This window comes from Melanerpes formicivorus, unplaced genomic scaffold (genome assembly GCF_026170545.1).
Source record: "Melanerpes formicivorus ecotype bairdi unplaced genomic scaffold, bMelFor1.0.p_v2 SCAF_16, whole genome shotgun sequence".
Classification (NCBI taxonomy): Eukaryota; Metazoa; Chordata; class Aves; order Piciformes; family Picidae; genus Melanerpes; species Melanerpes formicivorus.
Genome location: NW_027142368.1, coordinates 17383068 through 17402656, shown reverse-complemented (window position 1 = coordinate 17402656; position 19589 = coordinate 17383068). Strand labels below are relative to the sequence as shown.

At 70.4% G+C, this 19589-nt stretch overlaps 2 protein-coding genes across 7 annotated transcripts; one reads left to right on the top strand and one right to left on the bottom strand.

Moving 5' to 3' along the window:
• Positions 1-4969: 4969 nt before the first annotated feature.
• PSMD13 (proteasome 26S subunit, non-ATPase 13) lies at positions 4970-12205 on the bottom strand. The gene is made up of 13 exons (XM_068148487.1): positions 12074-12205; positions 11442-11520; positions 11019-11053; positions 10887-10942; positions 10522-10565; positions 10246-10332; positions 9658-9829; positions 9003-9082; positions 8798-8923; positions 8181-8243; positions 7332-7412; positions 6550-6666; positions 4970-5607 (listed from the first exon to the last, which is right to left on the bottom strand). The coding sequence occupies exons 1-13, from the start codon at positions 12166-12168 to the stop codon at positions 5512-5514; spliced, it is 1131 nt and encodes a 376-aa protein (XP_068004588.1). The 5' UTR covers positions 12169-12205; the 3' UTR covers positions 4970-5511.
• A 120-nt stretch (positions 12206-12325) lies between these two features.
• On the top strand, positions 12326-19570 carry SIRT3 (sirtuin 3). Of its 6 annotated transcripts, XM_068148480.1 has the most exons (8): positions 12332-12520; positions 14133-14247; positions 15840-16025; positions 16725-16957; positions 17189-17289; positions 17507-17668; positions 17982-18191; positions 18669-18783. In XM_068148480.1, the coding sequence occupies exons 1-8, from the start codon at positions 12490-12492 to the stop codon at positions 18696-18698; spliced, it is 1068 nt and encodes a 355-aa protein (XP_068004581.1). In that variant the 5' UTR covers positions 12332-12489; the 3' UTR covers positions 18699-18783. The 6 variants fall into 6 exon arrangements, with proteins under 6 accessions (XP_068004584.1, XP_068004585.1, XP_068004581.1 ...); XM_068148483.1 differs by lacking the exon at positions 18669-18783 and having other exon boundaries at positions 12326-12520; positions 17211-17289; positions 17982-18128; XM_068148484.1 differs by lacking the exon at positions 17982-18191 and having other exon boundaries at positions 12329-12520.
• The last annotated feature ends 19 nt before the right edge of the window (positions 19571-19589 follow it).

Sequence of the window (19589 nt, the reverse complement as noted above, 5' to 3'; positions counted from 1 at the left end):
GCACAGCTGCAGGGACGGCACAGCTGCAGGCACGGCACAGCTGCAGGCACGGCACAGCTGCAGGCACGGCACCGCTGCAGGGACAGCACAGCTGCAGGCACAGCACAGCTGCAGGGACGGCACAGCTGCAGGCACGGCACAGCTGCAGGCACTGCACCGCTGCAGGCACAGCACAGCTACAGGCACAGCACAGCTGCAGGCACGGCACAGCTGCAGGCACGGCACCGCTGCAGGCACAGCACAGCTGCAGGCACGGCACCGCTGCAGGCACGGCACAGCTGCAGGCACAGCACAGCTGCAGGCACGGCACCGCTGCAGGCACAGCACAGCTGCAGGCACAGCACAGCTGCAGGCACGGCACAGCTGCAGGCACAGCACAGCTGCAGGCACGGCACCGCTGCAGGCACAGCACAGCTGCAGGGACGGCACAGCTGCAGGCACAGCACAGCTGCAGGCACGGCACAGCTGCAGGGACAGCACAGCTGCAGGCACAGCACAGCTGCAGGGACGGCACAGCTGCAGGCACAGCACCGCTGCAGGCACGGCACAGCTGCAGGCACGGCACAGCTGCAGGCACAGCACAGCTGCAGGCACAGCACAGCTGCAGGCACAGCACAGCTGCAGGGACGGCACAGCTACAGGCACAGCACAGCTGCAGGCACGGCACCGCTGCAGGCACAGCACAGCTGCAGGGACGGCACAGCTGCAGGCACAGCACAGCTGCAGGCACGGCACCGCTGCAGGCACGGCACAGCTGCAGGCACGGCACAGCTGCAGGCACGGCACCGCTGCAGGCACGGCACAGCTGCAGGCATGGCACCGCTGCAGGCACAGCACCGCTGCAGGCACAGCACAGCTGCAGGGACGGCACCGCTGCAGGCACAGCACAGCTGCAGGCACAGCTGCAGGCACAGCACAGCTGCAGGGACGGCACCGCTGCAGGCACAGCACAGCTGCAGGCACAGCACAGCTGCAGGGACAGCTGCAGGCACAGCACAGCTGCAGGCACAGCACAGCTGCAGGCACAGCACAGCTGCAGGCACAGCACCGCTGCTGACAAGCATCCACACCTGGGAGCAGCCAGAGCCAGGCTCAGGGCTTTCCACAGGCAGGTTGGGGCAGGCTGGGTGCTGCTTGTGCAAGCTGCAGCCCTCCTGCACCAGATGAGGGCAGGGCATCTCCCCAGGCAGCCTGGGGCCAGGTCTCACCCTGAAAGCAGCAGCTGGGGCTGAGCCTCTGCCAACACTGAGCCTTAAAGGCAGCTGGAGAAGGCCTGGACAGGACAAGCAGGGTCCTGCTCCCGGAGCACAGAGCTCTGCATCACCCCACAGCAGCCTGTGCAGAGCCTGAGTGCTGGCAGAGCTCGGGAGCCAGGGAGAGGAATCTCTCCAGCAGAGCAGCACAGAGGCCCCTCCTGGCTGCAGGGGGCCAGGGGCTTTGGGGGCTGTGAGGAGAGGGGGAAAAGCCTAAGGAAAGAAAAAACCAAGAGCTGCTGTGAGGACTTTGGGCAAATCCTGCAGCTGGAGAGCTCTGTGCCCTGGGGAGAGCAGCAAGCCCTGCCCTGGGGGGTGGCAGCAGGGAGGGGGGGTGGCAGCAGTAAGAGTGGTGACAGTGACAGGCTGGGCAGCTGCAGGCAGGCACAGGCTGGGCAGCCACGGGCAGAGCAGCCACGGGCAGAGCAGCCACGGGCAGAGCAGCCTCTCGCCCCCAGAGCCATGCTGGGCTTTCGGCAGGGCTCAGCCCTGCTGCGCTCCCTGCTGCGGGCCCCACGCAGCCCCCGGGCACTGATCAGCTCCAGGCCCCCTGAGCACCAGATCTCTGCTGCTGTGAGTAACCTGGGGGGGCTGGAAATGGGGGGGGGGGGGAAGCCACCTGCTCCCAGGGGCATGACCACCACCCACCCACCCCCATTAGAGCCAAATTCTCTTTGGTGGGAGTGGAAAGGGGAAGAGAAAGGAGGGAAGGAGCCCCCAGAGCAGTGCCAGCTCCAGCCTGTGCCCCACGGGGGGGCAGGGCCTGCTCCCCATCCAGTGAAATGATTCCATTTTATGTTACCCTTTCACCTCTCTGAGGTCCCTGCTGAGGGGTCCCTGCTGAGGGCCCCCTGCAGCCCAGGGTGCCCCCAGGGAGGGCAAGGCGTGGGGCAGCCTGGGCACCTCAGGGTGGGCATAGCACTGCCAGCCCCTCAGGGCATGCTGCCAGCCCAGGGACAGGCCTGGGTCTCACTGTCCTCACCCTCCCATGGGCCCCTCACCCCAGAGCTGTCCCCCCAGGGGCAGAGCCAGAGCCTGTCAGCCCCTGCAGCCTTCCCCTGGGAGGATGCCACCAAGACAGGAGCTGTGCAGCCCCTGCCAGGCTGCTGCAAGGAGCTTGGAAAGAGAGCAGCTTTGCCCCCCCAAGTCCTGGCTGGGGTCACCCCCAGCCCTTGCCGGGGGACTGCAGCCCCTGCTGCCTTTCCTCAGGGCAGAGGAGCCTGGAGCTGCCCTTCCAGGCCCTGTAGGGGAGAAAGGTGCCAGGGCCCTAAGAGCCCAGCCAGAAATAGAAGAGGCTGCTGGCTGCCAGCCCCTGCCCAGAGTCCTCTGAAGGTCAGGCTGGTGGCTCCTGCAGCCCTGCCAGCCGGGGCCTGGCTGCTGCCGGGGGGCACAAGCTGCTCTCTCCCCCCCCTGGAGACACAGACTGTGCTGGGGGAGACACAGACTGTGCTGGGGGCACCACCGACCCCCAGGGCCGCTGCTCTGCTCCCCCCAGGCTCCCTCCCTCTGCCCCTGGTACCCGTGGCAGGGGGGGACACAGCCCCCCATGCTCCCCCTCTCACCCCGGGTGCAGCAGCCCCAGCCCCCCAGCTGCAGCCCCCCAAGCCCAGCCCTCTCCCCCAGCCCCATCCCCCCAGCTGCAGCCCCCCAAGCCCGGCGCTCCCCCAGCCCCAGCCCCCCAGCTGCAGCCCCCCAAGCCCGGCCCTCTCCCCCAGCCCCAGCCCCCCAGCTACAGCCCCCCAAGCCCGGCCCTCTCCCCCAGCCCCCCAGCTGCAGCCCCCCAAGCCCGGCCCTCCCCCCCAGCCCCAGCCCCCCAAGCCCGGCCCTCCCCTCCCCCCCAGCTGCAGCCCCCCAAGCCCGGCCCTCCCCCAGCCCCAGCCCCCCAAGCCCGGCCCTCCCCTCCCCCCCCAGCTGCAGCCCCCCAAGCCCGGCGCTCCCCCCCAGCTGCAGCCCCCCAAGCCCGGCCCTCCCCCCCAGCTGCAGCCCCCCAAGCCCGGCACTCTCCCCCAGCTGCAGCCCCCAAGCCCGGCCCTCTCCCCCAGCCCCAGCCCCCCAGCTACAGCCCCCCAAGCCCGGCCCTCTCCCCCAGCCCCCCAGCTGCAGTCCCCCAAGCCCGGCCCTCCCCCCCAGCCCCAGCCCCCCAAGCCCGGCCCTCCCCTCCCCCCCAGCTGCAGCCCCCCAAGCCCGGCCCTCCCCCAGCCCCAGCCCCCCAAGCCCGGCCCTCCCCTCCCCCCCAGCTGCAGCCCCCCAAGCCCGGCGCTCCCCCCCCAGCTGCAGCCCCCCAAGCCCGGCCCTCCCCCCCAGCTGCAGCCCCCCAAGCCCGGCCCTCTCCCCCAGCCCCCCCGCTGCAGCCCCCCAAGCCCGGCCCTCCCCCCCCGCTGCAGCCCCCCAAGCCCGGCCCTCCCCCCCCGCTGCAGCCCCCCAAGCCCGGCCCTCCCCCCCCCGCTGCAGCCCCCCAAGCCCGGCGCTCCCCCCCAGCTGCAGCCCCCCAAGCCCGGCCCTCCCCCCCAGCTGCAGCCCCCCAAGCCCGGCCCTCTCCCCCAGCCCCCCCGCTGCAGCCCCCCAAGCCCGGCCCTCCCCCCCCCGCTGCAGCCCCCCAAGCCCGGCCCTCCCCCCCCAGCCCCCCCGCTGCAGCCCCCCAAGCCCGGCCCTCCCCCCCAGCCCCCCCGCTGCAGCCCCCCAAGCCCGGCCCTCCCCCAGCCCCAGCCCCCCCGCTGCAGCCCCCCAAGCCCGGCCCTCTCCCCCCGCTGCAGCCCCCCAAGCCCGGCGCTCTGCCCCCACTGCAGCCCCCCAAGCCCGGCCCTCCCCCCCAGCCCCCCCGCTGCAGCCCCCCAAGCCCGGCCCTCCCCCCCAGCCCCCCCCGCTGCAGCCCCCCAAGCCCGGCGCTCTGCCCCGCAGGAGCAAGCCCTGGCCATGGCTGTCATGTTCGTCTCCTTCCTGGGCCCCAGCGCCTGGGTCCTGGCACATGTGCAGCACTACCGGAGCCGGCCGGAGTGAGCAGGGCAGGACTGGGCCCACGGAGAGCAGCAGCGGCGGCGGGGGGCCGGGCCCGGAGCCCCCCAGCCTGCTCAATAAAGGTCACCAAGTGCTGAGCCTGAGGGCTGCTCGGCTCTGCTCCAGCCGCGGGGTGCCCGGGGGGGTGCCGGGGGGGCAGAGGCTTCCCCCTGCAGCTTTCACCTTCTGCAGGGGCAGGAAGCGCAGAGCAGAGCCCAGGCTGCTCCTGGGGTGCTGGGCAGGGGGGAGGGGAGCCCAACCCAGCTGGGGGCTGGGCGCTGCCCCCGGGGCTCTCTCAAAGCCTTCCCAGTGATCTGGAGGGGGTCCAGAGCCCCTCCCCCAGCCTGCAGCTGACAGCGAGCTGGGGGCTCTGCAGCAGGACCTGGCCAGGCTTCCACCGCGACTTCCACCCCAGCAGCAAGGCAAAGGCTGCTGGCTGCTGCTGCAGCAGCAGTGGAGAGGCAGAGAGGAAGAGGAGCCTGAGCCCAGGGGAGGCTCTTGGGCCCTGGGGAGCTTAGCCCCAGAAAAGGGAGCAGGAGCACAGCTCCCTGCCAGGGAGCTTAGGCCAAGGTGCTCCACTCCGAGCAGCCCTCTGGAGCAGCCTCTCTGGAGCAGCCTCTCTGGAGCTTTGCTCCTGGGCAGAGGGGCTGCAGCAGGACCCTCCAAGGCGGCTCAGGGGCTGCTCTCTGCTGGCCCTGCAGATGCCAAAGCCAGCAGCAGGGCAGAGGGAAGGCAGAGAAGTTTATTCAGCAGTGCTGCTGCACCTCACCTCAGCACAGAGTGTGGGGAAGGGACAAGCACCCCCAGGGACACAGAGAGACAGCCCCTGGGCAGTGATCCTGCAGACCCTTTGGTGGGTGAGCAGTGCCTGCTGCAGGGGGGGAGGGGCAAAGGAGAGAGAGGCTTTGGGGCAGTGCTGCTGCAGGGGCAGGGGGAGAGGCCTCTGGGAAGCTCAAGGCCTCCTAGGGCCAACACCACCAGGTCCTGCTCCACACAACAGCACCAGGAGCCTCAGCCCTGCCCCCAGCACAGCCTGCTGCCCCCCAGCACCACCAGGAGCCTCAGCCCTGCCAGGGCAGGATGGGAGCCCCCTGCTCAGTGGCAGCCTGGCAGCAGGTAGGGAAGTCCTGACTCCAAGCACCAAAGGGCTCCACAGCAGAAGGTCACTTCCTCTGCCCCCCTCCCCTCCCAGAGCAGGCAGGGGTCTGGGTGCTGCTGGCAGCCCAGGCAGCAGGCTGGGCCCCCCCGGGGCAGTGCCAGCTCTCTATGTCAGGATGTCGTGGGCCTGGTGCTCCACCAGCAGCTCCATGCTCCTCACGTCCGTGCACCAGGCCTCCAGGCGCTCCTTCATCCCCTTGATCTGCAAGGCAAGGCCAGGCCAGGCTGCCCCTGCTGCCCCCAGGGCAGCCCCCCAGGCACCCCCGGGGCAGGGGGCAGCCACACCAACACCCCTGCAGCACACAGCCTCGCTGCTGCCTGGCTCTCACAAGTCTCACTCAGGTCCCAGCCCCACAGCCAGCAGAGCACAGAGTGCCCCCCCCCCGGCCCAGGGCAGAGCTGGGGCTGTGAAAGGCCAAGGGGCAGAGCTGAGCAGCTCCCCCCTGCCCAGCCCTGAGCAGCCTCCCCCTGCCCTGAGCAGCCTCCCCCCTGCCCTGCCCTGCCCAGCTCCCCCAGCCCTGAGCAGCTCCCCCCAGCCCTGAGCAGCCTCCCCCCTGCCCTGAGCAGCCTCCCCCCTGCCCTGAGCAGCCTCCCCCCTGCCCTGAGCAGCCTCCCCCCTGCCCTGAGCAGCCTCCCCCCTGCCCTGAGCAGCTCCCCCCTGCCCTGCCCTGAGCAGCCTGCAGCAGCACCCAGAGCAGCTCTTGGACACCAGCCCTGCCCAGCTCCTGTTCCCATCTGGAGGTCACCTCCCAGCACCACGGAAGAGTGGAGGTTGGAAGGGACCTCCAGAGGTGATTGGGTCCAAGGGGCGGGGTGGGGGGCGGGGCTGGGCCGGGGGCGGGGCCGGGGGCAGTCTGCACAGCCATGCAGCCAGGTGGGGTCTGGCTGTCTCCAAGGGACCCCACAGCCTCCCTGGGCAGCCTGCTCCTGGGCTCTGGGCAGAAGTTTCTCCTCCTGCTGAGCTGAAGCCTTCCCTGTGCCAGCCTGCAGCTGCTGCTCCTGGGCTTAGTGTGCACCCCAGGGGAGCCTGGCCCCCCCCCAGCCCCTCCCCTGCCCCCCCCCAGCCACTGCTAACCACGGATCAGACTCCCCAGGGGCAGGGCCCCAGGCTGCCAGCAGCCCTGCCTGGGGCTCCAGGCCTTACCTGCTGCAGGTCCAGCACCCGTGGCTGCACCCAGGTCATGTGCACCCTCTTGTCCACCTCATCGATGCTGCCCTTGACCAGCCCCACCGACAGAGCCTTCATCACCAGCAGCTCCACCTGCAGCAGGGGGGCAGGAGGCTGGCAGCCACCCTCTGTGCCCTGCGGTGAAGCCAACCTCCCCCTGGCACCAGCCTGAAGAGGACTTCCCCTGCACAGCCCTGGGCCAGGGCAGCTGCTCCTGCTGAGGGCACAACCTCTCCCCTCAGAGCTGCCTGGGGGGCAGCTGCAGGCCCTGGGCAGGGGGGGGGAGGGGAGCTGCAGGCCCTGGGCAGGGGGGGAGGGGAGCTGCAGGCCCTGGGTGGGGGGAGGGGAGCTGCAGGCCCTGGGCAGGGGGGAGGGGGAGCTGCAGGCCCTGGGCAGGGGGGAGGAGCTGCAGGCCCTGGGCAGGGGGGAGGGGAGCTGCAGGCCCTGGGCAGGGGGGAGGGGGAGCTGCAGGCCCTGGGCAGGGGGGGGAGGAGCTGCAGGCCCTGGGCAGGGGGGGAGGGGAGCTGCAGGCCCTGGGGGCGGGGGGGGAGCTGCAGGCCCTGGGCAGGGGGGAGGGGAGCTGCAGGCCCTGGGCAGGGGGGAGGGGAGCTGCAGGCCCTGGGCAGGGGGGGGGAGGGGAGCTGCAGGCCCTGGGCAGGGGGGGGGGAGGGGAGCTGCAGGCCCTGGGCAGGGGGGGGAAGAGCTGCAGGCCCTGGGCAGGGGGGGGAGGGGAGCTGCAGGCCCTGGGCAGCACTCACCTCGTTCACAGTGACTTTGGCACTCTTGGCAATCTCTTCAAAGGTCAGCTGCCTGTGGTTGGCAGGCCTGGTGAAGGTCATCTGTGAGAGAGCCAAACAGATCAAGCCCACACAGCCTCAGCTCTCCCCAGGGCACAAAGCCTCCCCCCCCCAGCCCTGCAGCAGCTCCACCTCCACCACCCCATCAGAATGCTTCAGAGCAACACAGAGCAGAGAGCAGGGGCAGAGCCCCCCCTGCCCTGCCTGCCCCAGCAGCACCTCCCCCAGGAGCCCTCTCCCCAGCCAGCAGCTCAGGCCCTGCTGAAGGCTCTCAGTGCCACCAGAGCCCCAGGGTGCCACAGCAGCCATGGTGGTGAGGCCTGCTCACAGCCAAGAGCTGGCAGCAGAACTCACAGCCCTGGGGGCAACCTCCTCCTGCTCCAGGTGACTCAGGGCTTCACCTGGAGAGAGAGCCAAGGCCTCAGGTTCCTCCTCTGCAATGATTTGCTGGCAACAGAGCCAGGGCCTTGGAGTGGCAGGGGAGGAACTGCCCCCAGGAGGTGACCCAGAGGGGAAGGCTCCACAGAGCTGAGCAGACTCAGCCTGCAGCTGGGGGCTGGAGATCTCTGCTCCAGCAGCACAGGCCTCACCCCCCCAGTGCACAGCCCCCTGCCCACCCCCTGCAAGCTCTGCCAGGACACAGCTCAGGGCTGCCCTGGCCCTTGGGCAGCTCCTGCAGGCAAAGCTGCCACAGCAGTGTTTGCTGCAGCAGGGCCAGGGAGGCCAGGACAGACAGACAGACAGACCCCGTGCCAGGAGGTGGCTGGAGCAGCTCCTCCCCTCCTCCAGCTCCCCCCAGGCCCAGCTCACCTCCATCAGACACAGCAGCTGAATCTTCTGCAGCAGAAGTGCTTCATTGGCAGCCAGGTCTGGCTGCAGGGGCACAGAACACCACAGCTTCAGCCTGGGAGGCTGCCCCAGCAGCTAAGCCTCTTGGCGACCCAAAGGCCTCACTCAGGGGGGAGGGGGCCAGGCCACCCCCCCGGCAGTGCTCCCATCCAAGGCCTGAGGGGAGCCTCTGGAGAGCTGGCAGCCTGTGCCAGGGGCCCAGCAGCCCAGCTGCACAGCACTGCTGCCAGGGCAGGCAGCACTCAGCAGCACCAAGGGGGAAGCAGCCTCTGGGTCCTGCCCCATCCTGACCCACTCTGACCCCGAGCTGGGACTCCAGGCTGGCAGCAGCTCAGCCCTGGGGCTGGAGGGCACAGTGCCAACAGCAGCAGAGGTGCCCCTGGGCAGCACCACAGGGTGGCTCTCTTTGCTTTGCCCCTGGCTTCCTCCTGCCTCCTCCCAGCCCAGCAGGCAGAGAGGGAAGGCAGAGGAGGCCAACAGAGCTGCCAGGAGGGGCACAGCGTCTCAGTGCTGCCAGGGGCAGGGGCCCACAGCACCCAGGGGACCCCAGGCCTGCAGGAGCAGGGCTGCTCACTCACCTGCTGGCCCCAGGCTGCCTTCAGAGCCTGGAAGGCCTCCACATTGCCACTGTTGAAGGCATAGAGCGTGTCGATCAGCCACTGCCGCTCGGTGCCGCGCAGCGACTCCAGCACGGGGTGCATCAGCTGCAGGAGCAGCAGGCAGGGGCTCAGCAGGGCAGCAGCCAGCCCTGGCCTGCCCAGGGGGGGCTGCAGCACCACTCACCAGCTCCCCAAAGTTGTAAACACCTTCTCCCAGCAGCCCAGCCAGCCCCAGGGTGAAGGCTCGCTCCTGCTGCTCCGACACTGGGGGAGAGCAACCACAGGGGCGAGAAAGCCGGCTGGGGGGGAGCAGCTGGAGGCCAGACAGCCCCCAGCCCCCCCTGCCAGCCCCCAGCCCCCTCTGCCAGCCCCCAGCCCCCCTCTGCCAGCCCCCAGCCCCCCCTCTGCCAGCCCCCAGCCCCCCCTCTGCCAGACCCCCAGCCCCCCCTCTGCCAGCCCCCAGCCCCCCCCCTGCCAGCCCCCCAGCCCCCTCTGCCAGCCCCCCCAGCCCCCTCTGCCAGCCCCCCCAGCCCCCCTCACCACCCCCCAGCAGCAGCCTCAGGGCTCAGCTTTTGGCTCTGCAGTGGGGTCTTTGGGGACAGAACAGAGGCACTTCCCCCCCGGCTGTCACTCAGGAGCAGATCCACCCAGACCCCCCCGGGGGCTGCTCCCTGCAGCCAGGTCCCGGCCCGGGCGGGTTGGGAGTGGCCCCGGGAGTGGCGGTGATGCGCCAGGGGCTCCGGCAGGGGGAGGCGCGGGCCGGGGGCGGGGCCGGGGCCGGGGCCGGGGCCGGGGGCGGGGCCGGGGGCGGGGCCGGGGGGGCGGGGCCGGGGCGGCACCTGGCAGGTCCTGCACGTCGATGCAGCCCAGGAAGCGCAGCGCGTCGCGGTAGTAGCAGCCGTGGCTGCCCGTGGTCTGGTAGTACTTGCTGGAGAGGTCGTAGAAGCGGCTGTGCACGGAGGTGACCCCGGGCAGGCTGCTCAGCATCTCCTCCACCTCCTCGATGGTCTCCTGCAGGGGGGCAGGGTTCAGCCCCTCCCCCCAGCCCCCACCCCCCCCCCGAGCTCTGGGCAGCTCAGGGCAGGGAGGGCTGCTGCCCACACAGCCCAGCAGCTGCAGACAGACAGACAGACACCCCCGGAGCCAGCAGTGCTGCAAGGGAGGGCTGGCCCTGCAGAGCCCGGGCAGGAAGTGACCACCACCCTCAGTGCTGCTGCTGCAGCTGGATGGGCTCAGGGCTGCAGGCCCCAGCTGCAGGCCAACAGCCCCCCCAGGGCTGCTGCACCCCCAGGGCTGGGGCCACAAGCACCACAGAGCCATTCTGATGGCCCCTGAGATGTGAGCCCAGCTCACCCTGGACCCCCAGGGGCTGAGGCTCAGCCCCCAGCAGCTCAGGCCCCCAGCAGCTCGGCCCCCCAGCAGCTCACCTTGGTGACCTGCAGGTCCCCAATGTTCAGTTTGAGTGCCCCAATGGCAGTCTTGCACAGGATGACAGCTTCCTCACTGCTCTTCACCTGCAGCCAAAGCATCTCTCAGCAGAGAGCCACCCTGCAGCCAGGGGCTCCTGAGTCCTGCAGGGCTCCTGGGGCAGAGCTGAGGGCAGGAGCTGGTGTCCTGCCTCCCCCCCTGCCCTGCTGCAGCCCCCACAGCCATGCCCAGAGCAGTCCCTGCAGGGGGCTGCCAGGAAACCCCCCCAGGAATACCTTCTCCCGAGTCTTCTCCAGGAAGGTGAGGGCCACAGCGGGGTCTGGAGGGGAGAGAGAGAGCAGCAGGAGCCCCCAGGGAGCCACAGCTCAGCCCAGAGCCAGAGCCTTCTCCCCAGTGCACTGCTAAACCCCCCCAGTGCCACTCACAGCAGCCTCTGCCCCCCAGGCTCTGCTCCCCCAGCCCCTGCCCCCCCAGGCTCTGGCCCGCAGCAGCTCTCTGGCTGAGTGCTCTCCCTTCTCAGCACAGCAGAGAGACACCAGCTGAGGGCTCAGCTGCTGCTGCTGGCATGGCCTGGCACCAGCTGCTGGCATGGCCTGGCACCAGCTGCTGAGCCCTGGCAGGGAGAGCCAAGGCCACTGACCTGTCATCTGCCTGACCACATGCAGGATGATCTCCACCAGGGACAAGGGGTTGACCCTGCAAGAGAGAGCCCAGGGTCAGAGCAGCCTCAGCCAGCAGCAGGGCAGCCCAACCCCCCCAGGAGACAACTCACCTGTGCTCAAACTCACTGATGAAGTTCTCATAGAGCTGCAGGAACCAAGGCAGAGACAGTGAGGGCCCAGGGACAGGCAGGGCCCAGGGACCTTCCCCTCCAGCCCCCACACTCCCCTGCACCCCCCAGCAGCTGCCCCCTGCACCAGCCCCCCCACAAGCACTGGGCACAGCCAGGGGCCCAGACCTGCTGGCTTGAGTTCATTCTGTCTCTGCAACCTCCCCCCAGCGTCAAGCAGTGGCTCAAGAAGCCCCCAGGCCACTCCACAGCCCCCCTGCCCAGGGCTGGCCTGGGGCAGCTGCAGTTATCACTGGGCACAGGCCCAGAGCCTCCCCAGTGCCCTCTGCACACGCTGGGAAGAGAGGCTCTGGCACAAAACCACCACCCCCCCGCAGAGAGCCTCAGCCCCAGCCAGGCACTCACCTTGATGAGGCCATCCCCCTGGGCAAAGCAAGGGTCCTGCACGAAGTCCAGCACCTGCAAGGTCAGCTGGTGCCAGAGCCTGGGGGAAGGGGAAGGTCACTCAGATAGCTCACACTGTGCTGGCCCTCGCCTCACACCACCTCCCCTGCCCCACACCGGACCCTGCCTGCCCCAGAGCCGCTGGGACTGCAGCCACAGGCAAAGCACCGCAGAACCCAGCGGCAGGGACCCCCAGACCCCGCGGGCTGCGGTTGGAAGGGAGCTCAGGAGAGCATCCAGCCCAGCCCCCTGCTCCTGCGGGGCACCCACCGCAGCCTGCCAGCGGCCGGGCGGGGCTGGAAGCTCTCCAGAGTAGCAGCAGGAGGCAGAGGGCTCTGCCCCGGCCCGCCCCAGGAGGGCTGGCAGCTGCGGCCCAGCAGGCCGGGGGAGGGCCGCGGAGCGCCGCTCCTGGGGGCCAGGCCGCCACAGCCTCCTCCTGCGGGACAGAGCCCGGCAGGGCAGCGCCCCGGGACAGCCAGGGGCACCGGGCCCAGGGCGGCAGCCCCCGCAGCGGCCGCGGGAGGCGGCGGCACAGCGCCCCCGGCCCCGCAGCGCCCCCGGCCCCACAGCGACCCCCCCCCGGCCCCGCTCACTTCTTGTTGTACAGCTCCTCGAGACGGTGCCAGACGGCGGCCTGCCCCGGCCCCGAGCTCTGGCTCTGCTGCAGGAAGCCCGGCACGTCCTTCATGGCGGCAGCGGCAGGGGTGCAGGGCCGCCGGCCGCGCTCGCGCCCGCCGGAAATGCACACTCACTTCCGGCGCCGCGCGGGGCACGCTGGGTACCGCAGGGCCGCTGGGCGCCGCTCCCCCTGCACCACCCCCCGCACCCCCCCCCCCCCGCGTCGCGGTCACCACGGCAACGCCGCGCGCGCCGCCCGCCCGCGGCCTCCGCGCGCGCCCCCCGGAAGAAGCCGAAAGGCGGTCGGGGGGGGGGCGGGGCTCCGCGCGCGGCTGCTCGAGGCTTTGCGGTAGTGCCGCGCGCGGTGCCCGGCGGTGAGCGAGCCCTGGCCATGGAGCGCGGCGCGCGGCTGCTGGCGGCGGGTGAGCGCGAGCGGCAACGGGGGCGAGCCCGGGGCAGGGAGCGAGCTCGGGCAGGGAGCGAGCCTGGGCAGGGAGCGAGCCCGGGGCAGGGAGCGAGCCCGGGCAGGGAGCGAGCCCGGGGCAGGGAGCGAGCCCGGGCAGGGAGCGAGCCCGGGCAGGGAGCGAGCCCGGGCAGGGAGCGAGCCCGGGGCAGGGAGCGAGCCTGGGCAGGGAGCGAGCCCGGGCAGGGAGCGAGCCCGGGGCAGGGAGCGAGCCTGGGCAGGGAGCGAGCCCGCGGGCGCCGGTGGCTGGCCCGGGGCCGGTGCGGTGAGGCTCAGGCAGGCTCTGTCCTGCCCTTGCGGAACGCAGCCCCGGGGAGGCCCCGGGCCGGGGGCGGCGCTTGGGGACCGCCCGGTGCAAGCGGAGCTGGGGGCAGGTGGCGGCGGCCGGGGAGGAGCCAGGCTGTGCCCGGGGGAGGAGCCAGGCTGTGCCCGGGGGAGGAGCCAGGCTGTGCCCGGGGAGGAGCCAGGCTGTGCCCCGGGGAGGAGCCAGGCTGTGCCCGGGGGGAGGAGCCAGGCTGTGCCCCGGGGAGGAGCCAGGCTGTGCCCCGGGGAGGAGCCAGGCTGTGCCCGGGGGGAGGAGCCAGGCTGTGCCCCGGGGAGGAGCCAGGCTGTGCCCGGGGGGAGGAGCCAGGCTGTGCCCGGGGGAGGAGCCAGGCTGTGCCCGGGGAGGAGCCAGGCTGTGCCCGGGGGGAGGAGCCAGGCTGTGCCCGGGGGAGGAGCCAGGCTGTGCCCGGGGGGAGGAGCCAGGCTGTGCCCGGGGGAGGAGCCAGGCTGTGCCCGGGGAGGAGCCAGGCTGTGCCCGCGGAGGAGCCAGGCTGTGCCCGGGGGGAGGAGCCAGGCTGTGCCCGGGGGAGGAGCCAGGCTGTGCCCGCGGAGGAGCCAGGCTGTGCCCGGGGGGAGGAGCCAGGCTGTGCCCGCGGAGGAGCCAGGCTGTGCCCGGGGGGAGGAGCCAGGCTGTGCCCGGGGGAGGAGCCAGGCTGTGCCCGCGGAGGAGCCAGGCTGTGCCCGGGGGGAGGAGCCAGGCTGTGCCCGCGGAGGAGCCAGGCTGTGCCCGGGGAGGAGGAGCCAGGCTGTGCCCCGGGGGGAGGAGCCAGGCTGTGCCCGGGGAGGAGCCAGGCTGTGCCCCGGGGCCGGGCAGCGCAGCAGCAGCTGGTGGGACCCGGGCAGGGATCCTCACACCGGGGGTCAGCTGCGGGCTCCAGGAAGGATGCTGCGGGGCTGGCACTGCCCGGCGAAGGGCAAGGAGGTTGTGAAGGGTCTGGAGAGCAGGGTGGTGAGGAGCAGCCCAGGGCCTGGGGGTGTTCAGCCAGCAGAAGAGGAAGCTGGTTTGGTGGTGACCTGGCAGTGGGTGGGCTCCATAGGCCTTAAATAAAGTCTTTTCCACCCAAAATTACTCCACGTGAGGGGAACATCAGCCCCCCCCCCCGAGGGGAACATCAGCCCCCCCCCGAGGGGAACATCAGCCCCCCCCTCCCTTGAGGGGAACCTCAGCCCCCCCACCCCCGAGGGGAACCTCAGCCCCTCCTCTGATGCTGGGTTTCAGCTCACCCTCCCCTGTCCTTCCTTCCCAGCTCTCTGCTTTCCTGCAGCGTGGAGGAGCCTGTGGGAGCATGGCCCCAGGGCTGGCAGCAGCAGCTGGCTCTGCTGTGGGGACAGCAGGGGGGCAGCCGGCCCTGCAGCACACAGGTAAGGCCTGGTGCCCACTGGGGTGGCAGAGGGGAGGAGCCCACAGTGCTGCAGTGAGGGTGTGGGGTGGTGGGCAGCGCCTCTGCCGCCCTGGCAGGCTGCTGGGTCCCTGGGAGCTCCAGGGAGAGGCCTCAGCGTCAGCAGCACCATGGGGTGCAGCACCGTGGGGTGCAGCTCCCTGGGAACCTGCCGTGGTGAGGCCAAGCCACGTCCTTGGAAGGCAGCGATGGTGCCAGGGGGCTGTGGGCACGCTCAGCTCCTGATTGCAGGGTGCAGGGTGCCAGGATCCAGCAGTCCTTGGCTCTGGGCATTCCCACGCCTCCCCTGGCCTGCTCCCCGTGTCCTGCCGCGGCGAGTGCTCATTGTCTGGGGAGAAGCTGTTCCTTGGGAGGACAATGAATGTTCTCAGCCCCTTCCTGCCTGCTGCTGGCCTGCAGGGCCTCCAGGCACCTGCACAGCTCTTGGGGCAACTGCTGTGCTGAGCCGGGCAGCACCGGGCCGGGGCCACCGCAGCAGCCGGCCGGAGACTTCCAGAGCCGAGGGCAGGGGAAGGAGTCTGCAGTGTCCCCAGGGCAGTCAGAGCGACTGTGAGTCCTGCTGCTGCTGCTCCTACAGCCCCAGGGCCCTGCACCTGCCCACAACAGCCCCTCTCGGGGGTGCCAGGCTTGGCACTCTGTCAGAAGGCGCAAGGGGCAGTAGCTGCTGCTGGGCAGGGGGCAGTAGCTGCTGCCGGGCACGGGGCAGTAGCTGCTGCTGGGTGTGGGGCAGTAGCTGCTGCTGGGTGTGGGGCAGTAGCTGCTGCTGGGCGAGGGGCAGTAGCTGCTGCTGGGTGTGGGGCAGTAGCTGCTGCTGCTGGGCGTGGGGCAGTAGCTGCTGCTGGGTGTGGGGCAGTAGTTGCTGCTGGGCAGGGGGCAGTAGCTGCTGCTGGGTGTGGGGCAGTAGCTGTTGCTGGGTGTGGGGCAGTAGCTGCTGCCGGGTGTGGGGCAGTAGCTGCTGCTGGGCACGGGGCAGTAGCTGTTGCTGGGTGTGGGGCAGTAGCTGCTGCTGGGTGTGGGGCAGTAGCTGCTGCTGGGCACAGGGCAGCCTGGCTGCTGGGCAGGGGGCAGTAGCTGCTGCTGGGCAGGAGGCAGTAGCTGCTGCTGGGCGTGGGGCAGTAGCTGCTGCTGGGCACAGGGCAGCCTGGCTGCTGGGCAGGGGGCAGTAGCTGCTGCTGGGCAGGAGGCAGTAGCTGCTGCTGGGCGTGGGGCAGTAGCTGCTGCTGGGCACAGGGCAGCCTGGCTGCTGGGCAGGGGGCAGTAGCTGCTGCTGGGCAGGGGGCAGTAGCTGCTGCTGGGTGTGGGGCAGTAGCTGCTGCTGGGCGTGGGGCAGTAGCTGCTGCTGGGCGTGGGGCAGTAGCTGCTGCTGGGTGTGGGGCAGTAGCTGCTGCCGGGCACGGGGCAGCCTGGCAGCCAGGAGCTGCTCCGTGCCGAGCGCCAGCACAAGCGCCGCCTGCCCAGGACGTTTCTGCCTCCTTGCTGCGGCGGTTCTGTCCCCGGAGCAGCTTCCACGCCGCTCCCTGCCGCGCTCCCTGCCGCGCTCTCTGTCCCCGTTAGGCCGGCGGGGGCTCGGCCCTTGCTGCTGCGCGCCGGCGGCGGGGCGGCCCCGGGCGCGGGCGGCGGCAGGCAGCGGCAGCTGAGCCTGCGGGAGGTGGCGGAGCAGCTGCGGCGGCTGGAGCGGCGGCGAGTGGTGGTGATGGCAGGGGCGGGGATCAGCACCCCCAGCGGCATCCCCGACTTCAGGTAGTGCCTCCTGCTGCTCCTCCACCCCCCCCGGCTTCCCCTGTGCCGGGAGCCTGCCTGGTCCTGCTGCTGCTCCCTCCCTGGCCGCGGTGCTCAGCTGGTCCTGGCCCCAGGCTCTGCCTTGCTCACCCTCTTGCTCTCTAGATTCCTCTTCCTCTTCCTCCTCGTTTCCTGGGCTGAGAAGTAGCCCCAGCCCCCCCGGCTTACCTCACCTGTGGATGGGATGAATGGCCTACAGATGTCCATCTCTCTGCTGGCTCAGGGGGAGCTGGGGGCTGGCAGAGCTTTGCTGTCAGAGGTTGGAGGTGGTCTGAAGCCCAGGCAGGCTGAGGGCACTGCCAGGCCCTTGGCCTCAGGCTGGTTAGGTCACTCCCCTTGCCTGATCCTGGGGCTGCTCTCCCTGCACCACCTCAGCCACCAGAGGAGAGACACCGTGGTCGTGGGCTGGGGATGCTCCAGGCCTGCTCTGCCTGTGGGCACAGCTCTGCAGCTGGAGCCAAGGGCTGGCAGCAGAGCAGGGACTGGGGCAGGTTCTCCTGTGCAGGGGTGGTTTGAGCTGCTCTGTTGGTGCACCATGCACAGCACAGAGCAGCCAGAGAGAGCCCAGGGACTTGGCTGCCTGCTCTGTCACCTCTTGGTGTGGCTCTGTGGAGGGGGGCTGCCCTCCCTGCTCTCCCCAGCCCTGCTGCCTCTTTCCAGGTCTCCAGGGAGTGGCCTCTACAGCAACCTGGCACAGTATGACATCCCCTACCCAGAAGCCATCTTCGAGCTGATGTACTTCTTTGCCAACCCCAAGCCCTTCTTCACCTTGGCCAAGGAGCTCTACCCTGGCAACTACAGACCCAACTACGCTCACTACTTCCTGCGGCTGCTGCACGACAAAGGGCTGCTGCTGCGCCTCTACACGCAGAACATCGACGGGCTGGAGCGCGGTGAGCTCCGCCCCGCACAGCCCCCGGGGCGGGGAGCAGGGCCGGGGGCTGCCCAGCCTGCAGCGCAGGGGGCAGGGCCGGGGGCTGCCCAGCCTGGAGCGCAGGGGGCAGGGCCGGGGGCTGCCCAGCCTGGAGCGCAGGGGGCAGGGCAGGGGGCAGGGCCGGGGGCTGCCCAGCCTGCAGCGCAGGGGGCAGGCCCTCCCTCGGGCTGAGCCCTGCCCTGTGTTCCAGCTGCTGGGATCCCTCCTGACAGGCTGGTGGAAGCCCACGGCACCTTTGCCACTGCCACCTGCACAGTCTGTCGAAGGAAGTTCCCGGGAGAGGACTTCAGGGTGAGTGGAGCAGCTGGGTGCTGCCCCTCGGGCAGGGAGAGCCTAGGGCAGGGCTGCCTGTGTGCCCCCCGGGGCCGGGAGGTGCTGCCTGTGTGCCCCCGGGGCAGGGAGGTGCTGCCTGTGTGCCCCCGGGGCAGGGCTCTCTCTGTGCCCCCGGGGCCGGGAGGTGCTGCCTGTGTGCCCCCGGGGCAGGGCCCCAGCGCTGCTCCTGCTGCAGGGGGACGTCATGGCCGGCAGGGTGCCCCAGTGCCCCACCTGCAGCGGCCTGGTCAAGCCTGACATCGTCTTCTTCGGCGAGGAGCTGCCCCAGCGCTTCCTGCTGCACCTGGCAGACTTCCCCCTGGCAGAGCTGCTCCTGGTCATTGGCACCTCCCTGGAGGTCTGGCAGCAGGGGGGCTGGGGGGGAAACGGGGGGTGGCTGGGCAAGGAAGGAGGAGCACTGAGAGGCCTCCTGCGTGCTCCTGGTCAAGGAGGGCACCTTGGCAGCTGGAGGGCACCTTGGCAGCTGGAGGGCACCTTGGCAGCTGGAGGGCGAGAGAGGAGCTCTGAGGCCACCTGGGCAGAGGCCAGCGGGTAGCTGGTGGCAGCCAGGGCTGGCTGAGCCCAGTCTCAGACCTTGGCTGCGGCTCAGCGTGCAGTGATGCCCAGGGTGCCCATCGGGGTGGTGAGCCTCTCTCTGCTCCTCCCCTCAGGTGGAGCCCTTTGCCAGCCTGGCAGGAGCCGTGGGCAGCTCCGTGCCCAGGGTGCTGATCAACCGCGAGCTGGTGGGGCCCTTCGCGCAGCGCCCACGCCACGGCGACGTGGCCCAGCTGGGGGACGTGCTCAGCGGCCTGGACAGGCTGGTGGGGCTGCTGGGCTGGGCACAGGAGCTGCAGGCACTGATCCAGAGCGAGACAGAAAAGGTGGGGAGAGGCTCGGGGCCCCCTGGCTCTGGGGCAGCAGGTTGGTGCTCGCTGGGCTCCGAGCACAGCACCACAGAAGGGCTGGGAAAGCCAGGCCAAGGCTGCTGCTGGAGAGCAGAGTGCTGCAGGGCACAGCTTCAGCAGGAGGGGTTGGAGCCCCAGAGGTCCCTTCCAGCCCCCCCTGCTGGGACTTGGGGTCCCCTTCCCACCCTTCAGTTCAGCACAGCATGGGGCAGGAGCAGACAGGACGTGGTGGTCTCTGGGGCAGGTCCTTGAGTTCTCCCTCCAAGCCCTGTGGTAGGATGTGAGATCAGCCAGGCTGGAGCTGGTCTGAACTCCTGCTGGGCAAAGCTGAAGCAAATGTGCTGAGATGAAACCCAACCTCCTCCTCCAGGCTCCTGCATCTGTCTTGGTGCCCAGGCTAAGGGCCCCAAGGGCTGAGCACCCTGGCAAACACTGCTGCTCCTCTGCTTTCAGCTGGATGCCAAAGGCAGCCAGGAGAGCTGACTCCTGCTGCTGGAGAGCCACAGAGACCTGGTGGTGCCTGGCAGGGCAGAGGAGGAGGTGCTGGCAGGGAGCCGTGGTGGGACAGCCCTCTGGGCCTGCAGCAGCACAGCCCCCAGGGCTGGCAGGACAGGATGCTGACGGCTCTGCCAGCCTGGGAGGAGAGAACAGCCCTCACCCCCGGAGGAGGAGAGCTGGAGGGAGTGCAGCCCAGAGCTGGAAAGTGGTTCTGCCCTACCTGAGACTTCAGAGGATGTAGCACCCAGCACTGCTCCCTCCTCACCTCACCCCACGCTGGCACCACGAGCAGCAACTCTTCCACAGCTCTGGCTCCTGCCCCTCCAGCACACCCTCTGATGTCCAGCCCTGAGAGCTTCCCCAGGGAGGGGCCAGGAGCTCCTGGGCTGCTGCCAGCACATCAGGGAAGCTGTTGGGGCCTCCCACCACCTGAGCCCTGTAGCAGAGGCTGCAGACCCTGGGGCAGGACAGCCTGGACTGAGAGCTCCAGCTCCCACCACTGACTGAGCTGCCACTGCCTCCAGCCACAGCTCCTCAGCCACAGCTCCTCAGCCACAGCTCCTCAGCCACAGCTCCTCAGCCACAGCTCCTCAGCCACAGCTCCTCAGCCACAGCTCCTCAGCCACAGCTCCTCAGCCACAGCTCCTCAGCCACAGCTCCTCAGCCACAGCTCCTCAGCCACAGCTCCTCAGCCACAGTTATCACCTTCCAGCTGCTGAGGTTGATTTTTCAGGTGAACTTGCTACTAAATGGGGGGACAAATGCTGCCTGGGGGCTGCCTGCTGCTGAGGAGCAGTGGCTGAGGCTGCTGAGCCAGGTCACTGTTAGTGATTTACCAATAAAGATCTGATTCTTTTGCCAACATAACCTGAGAGG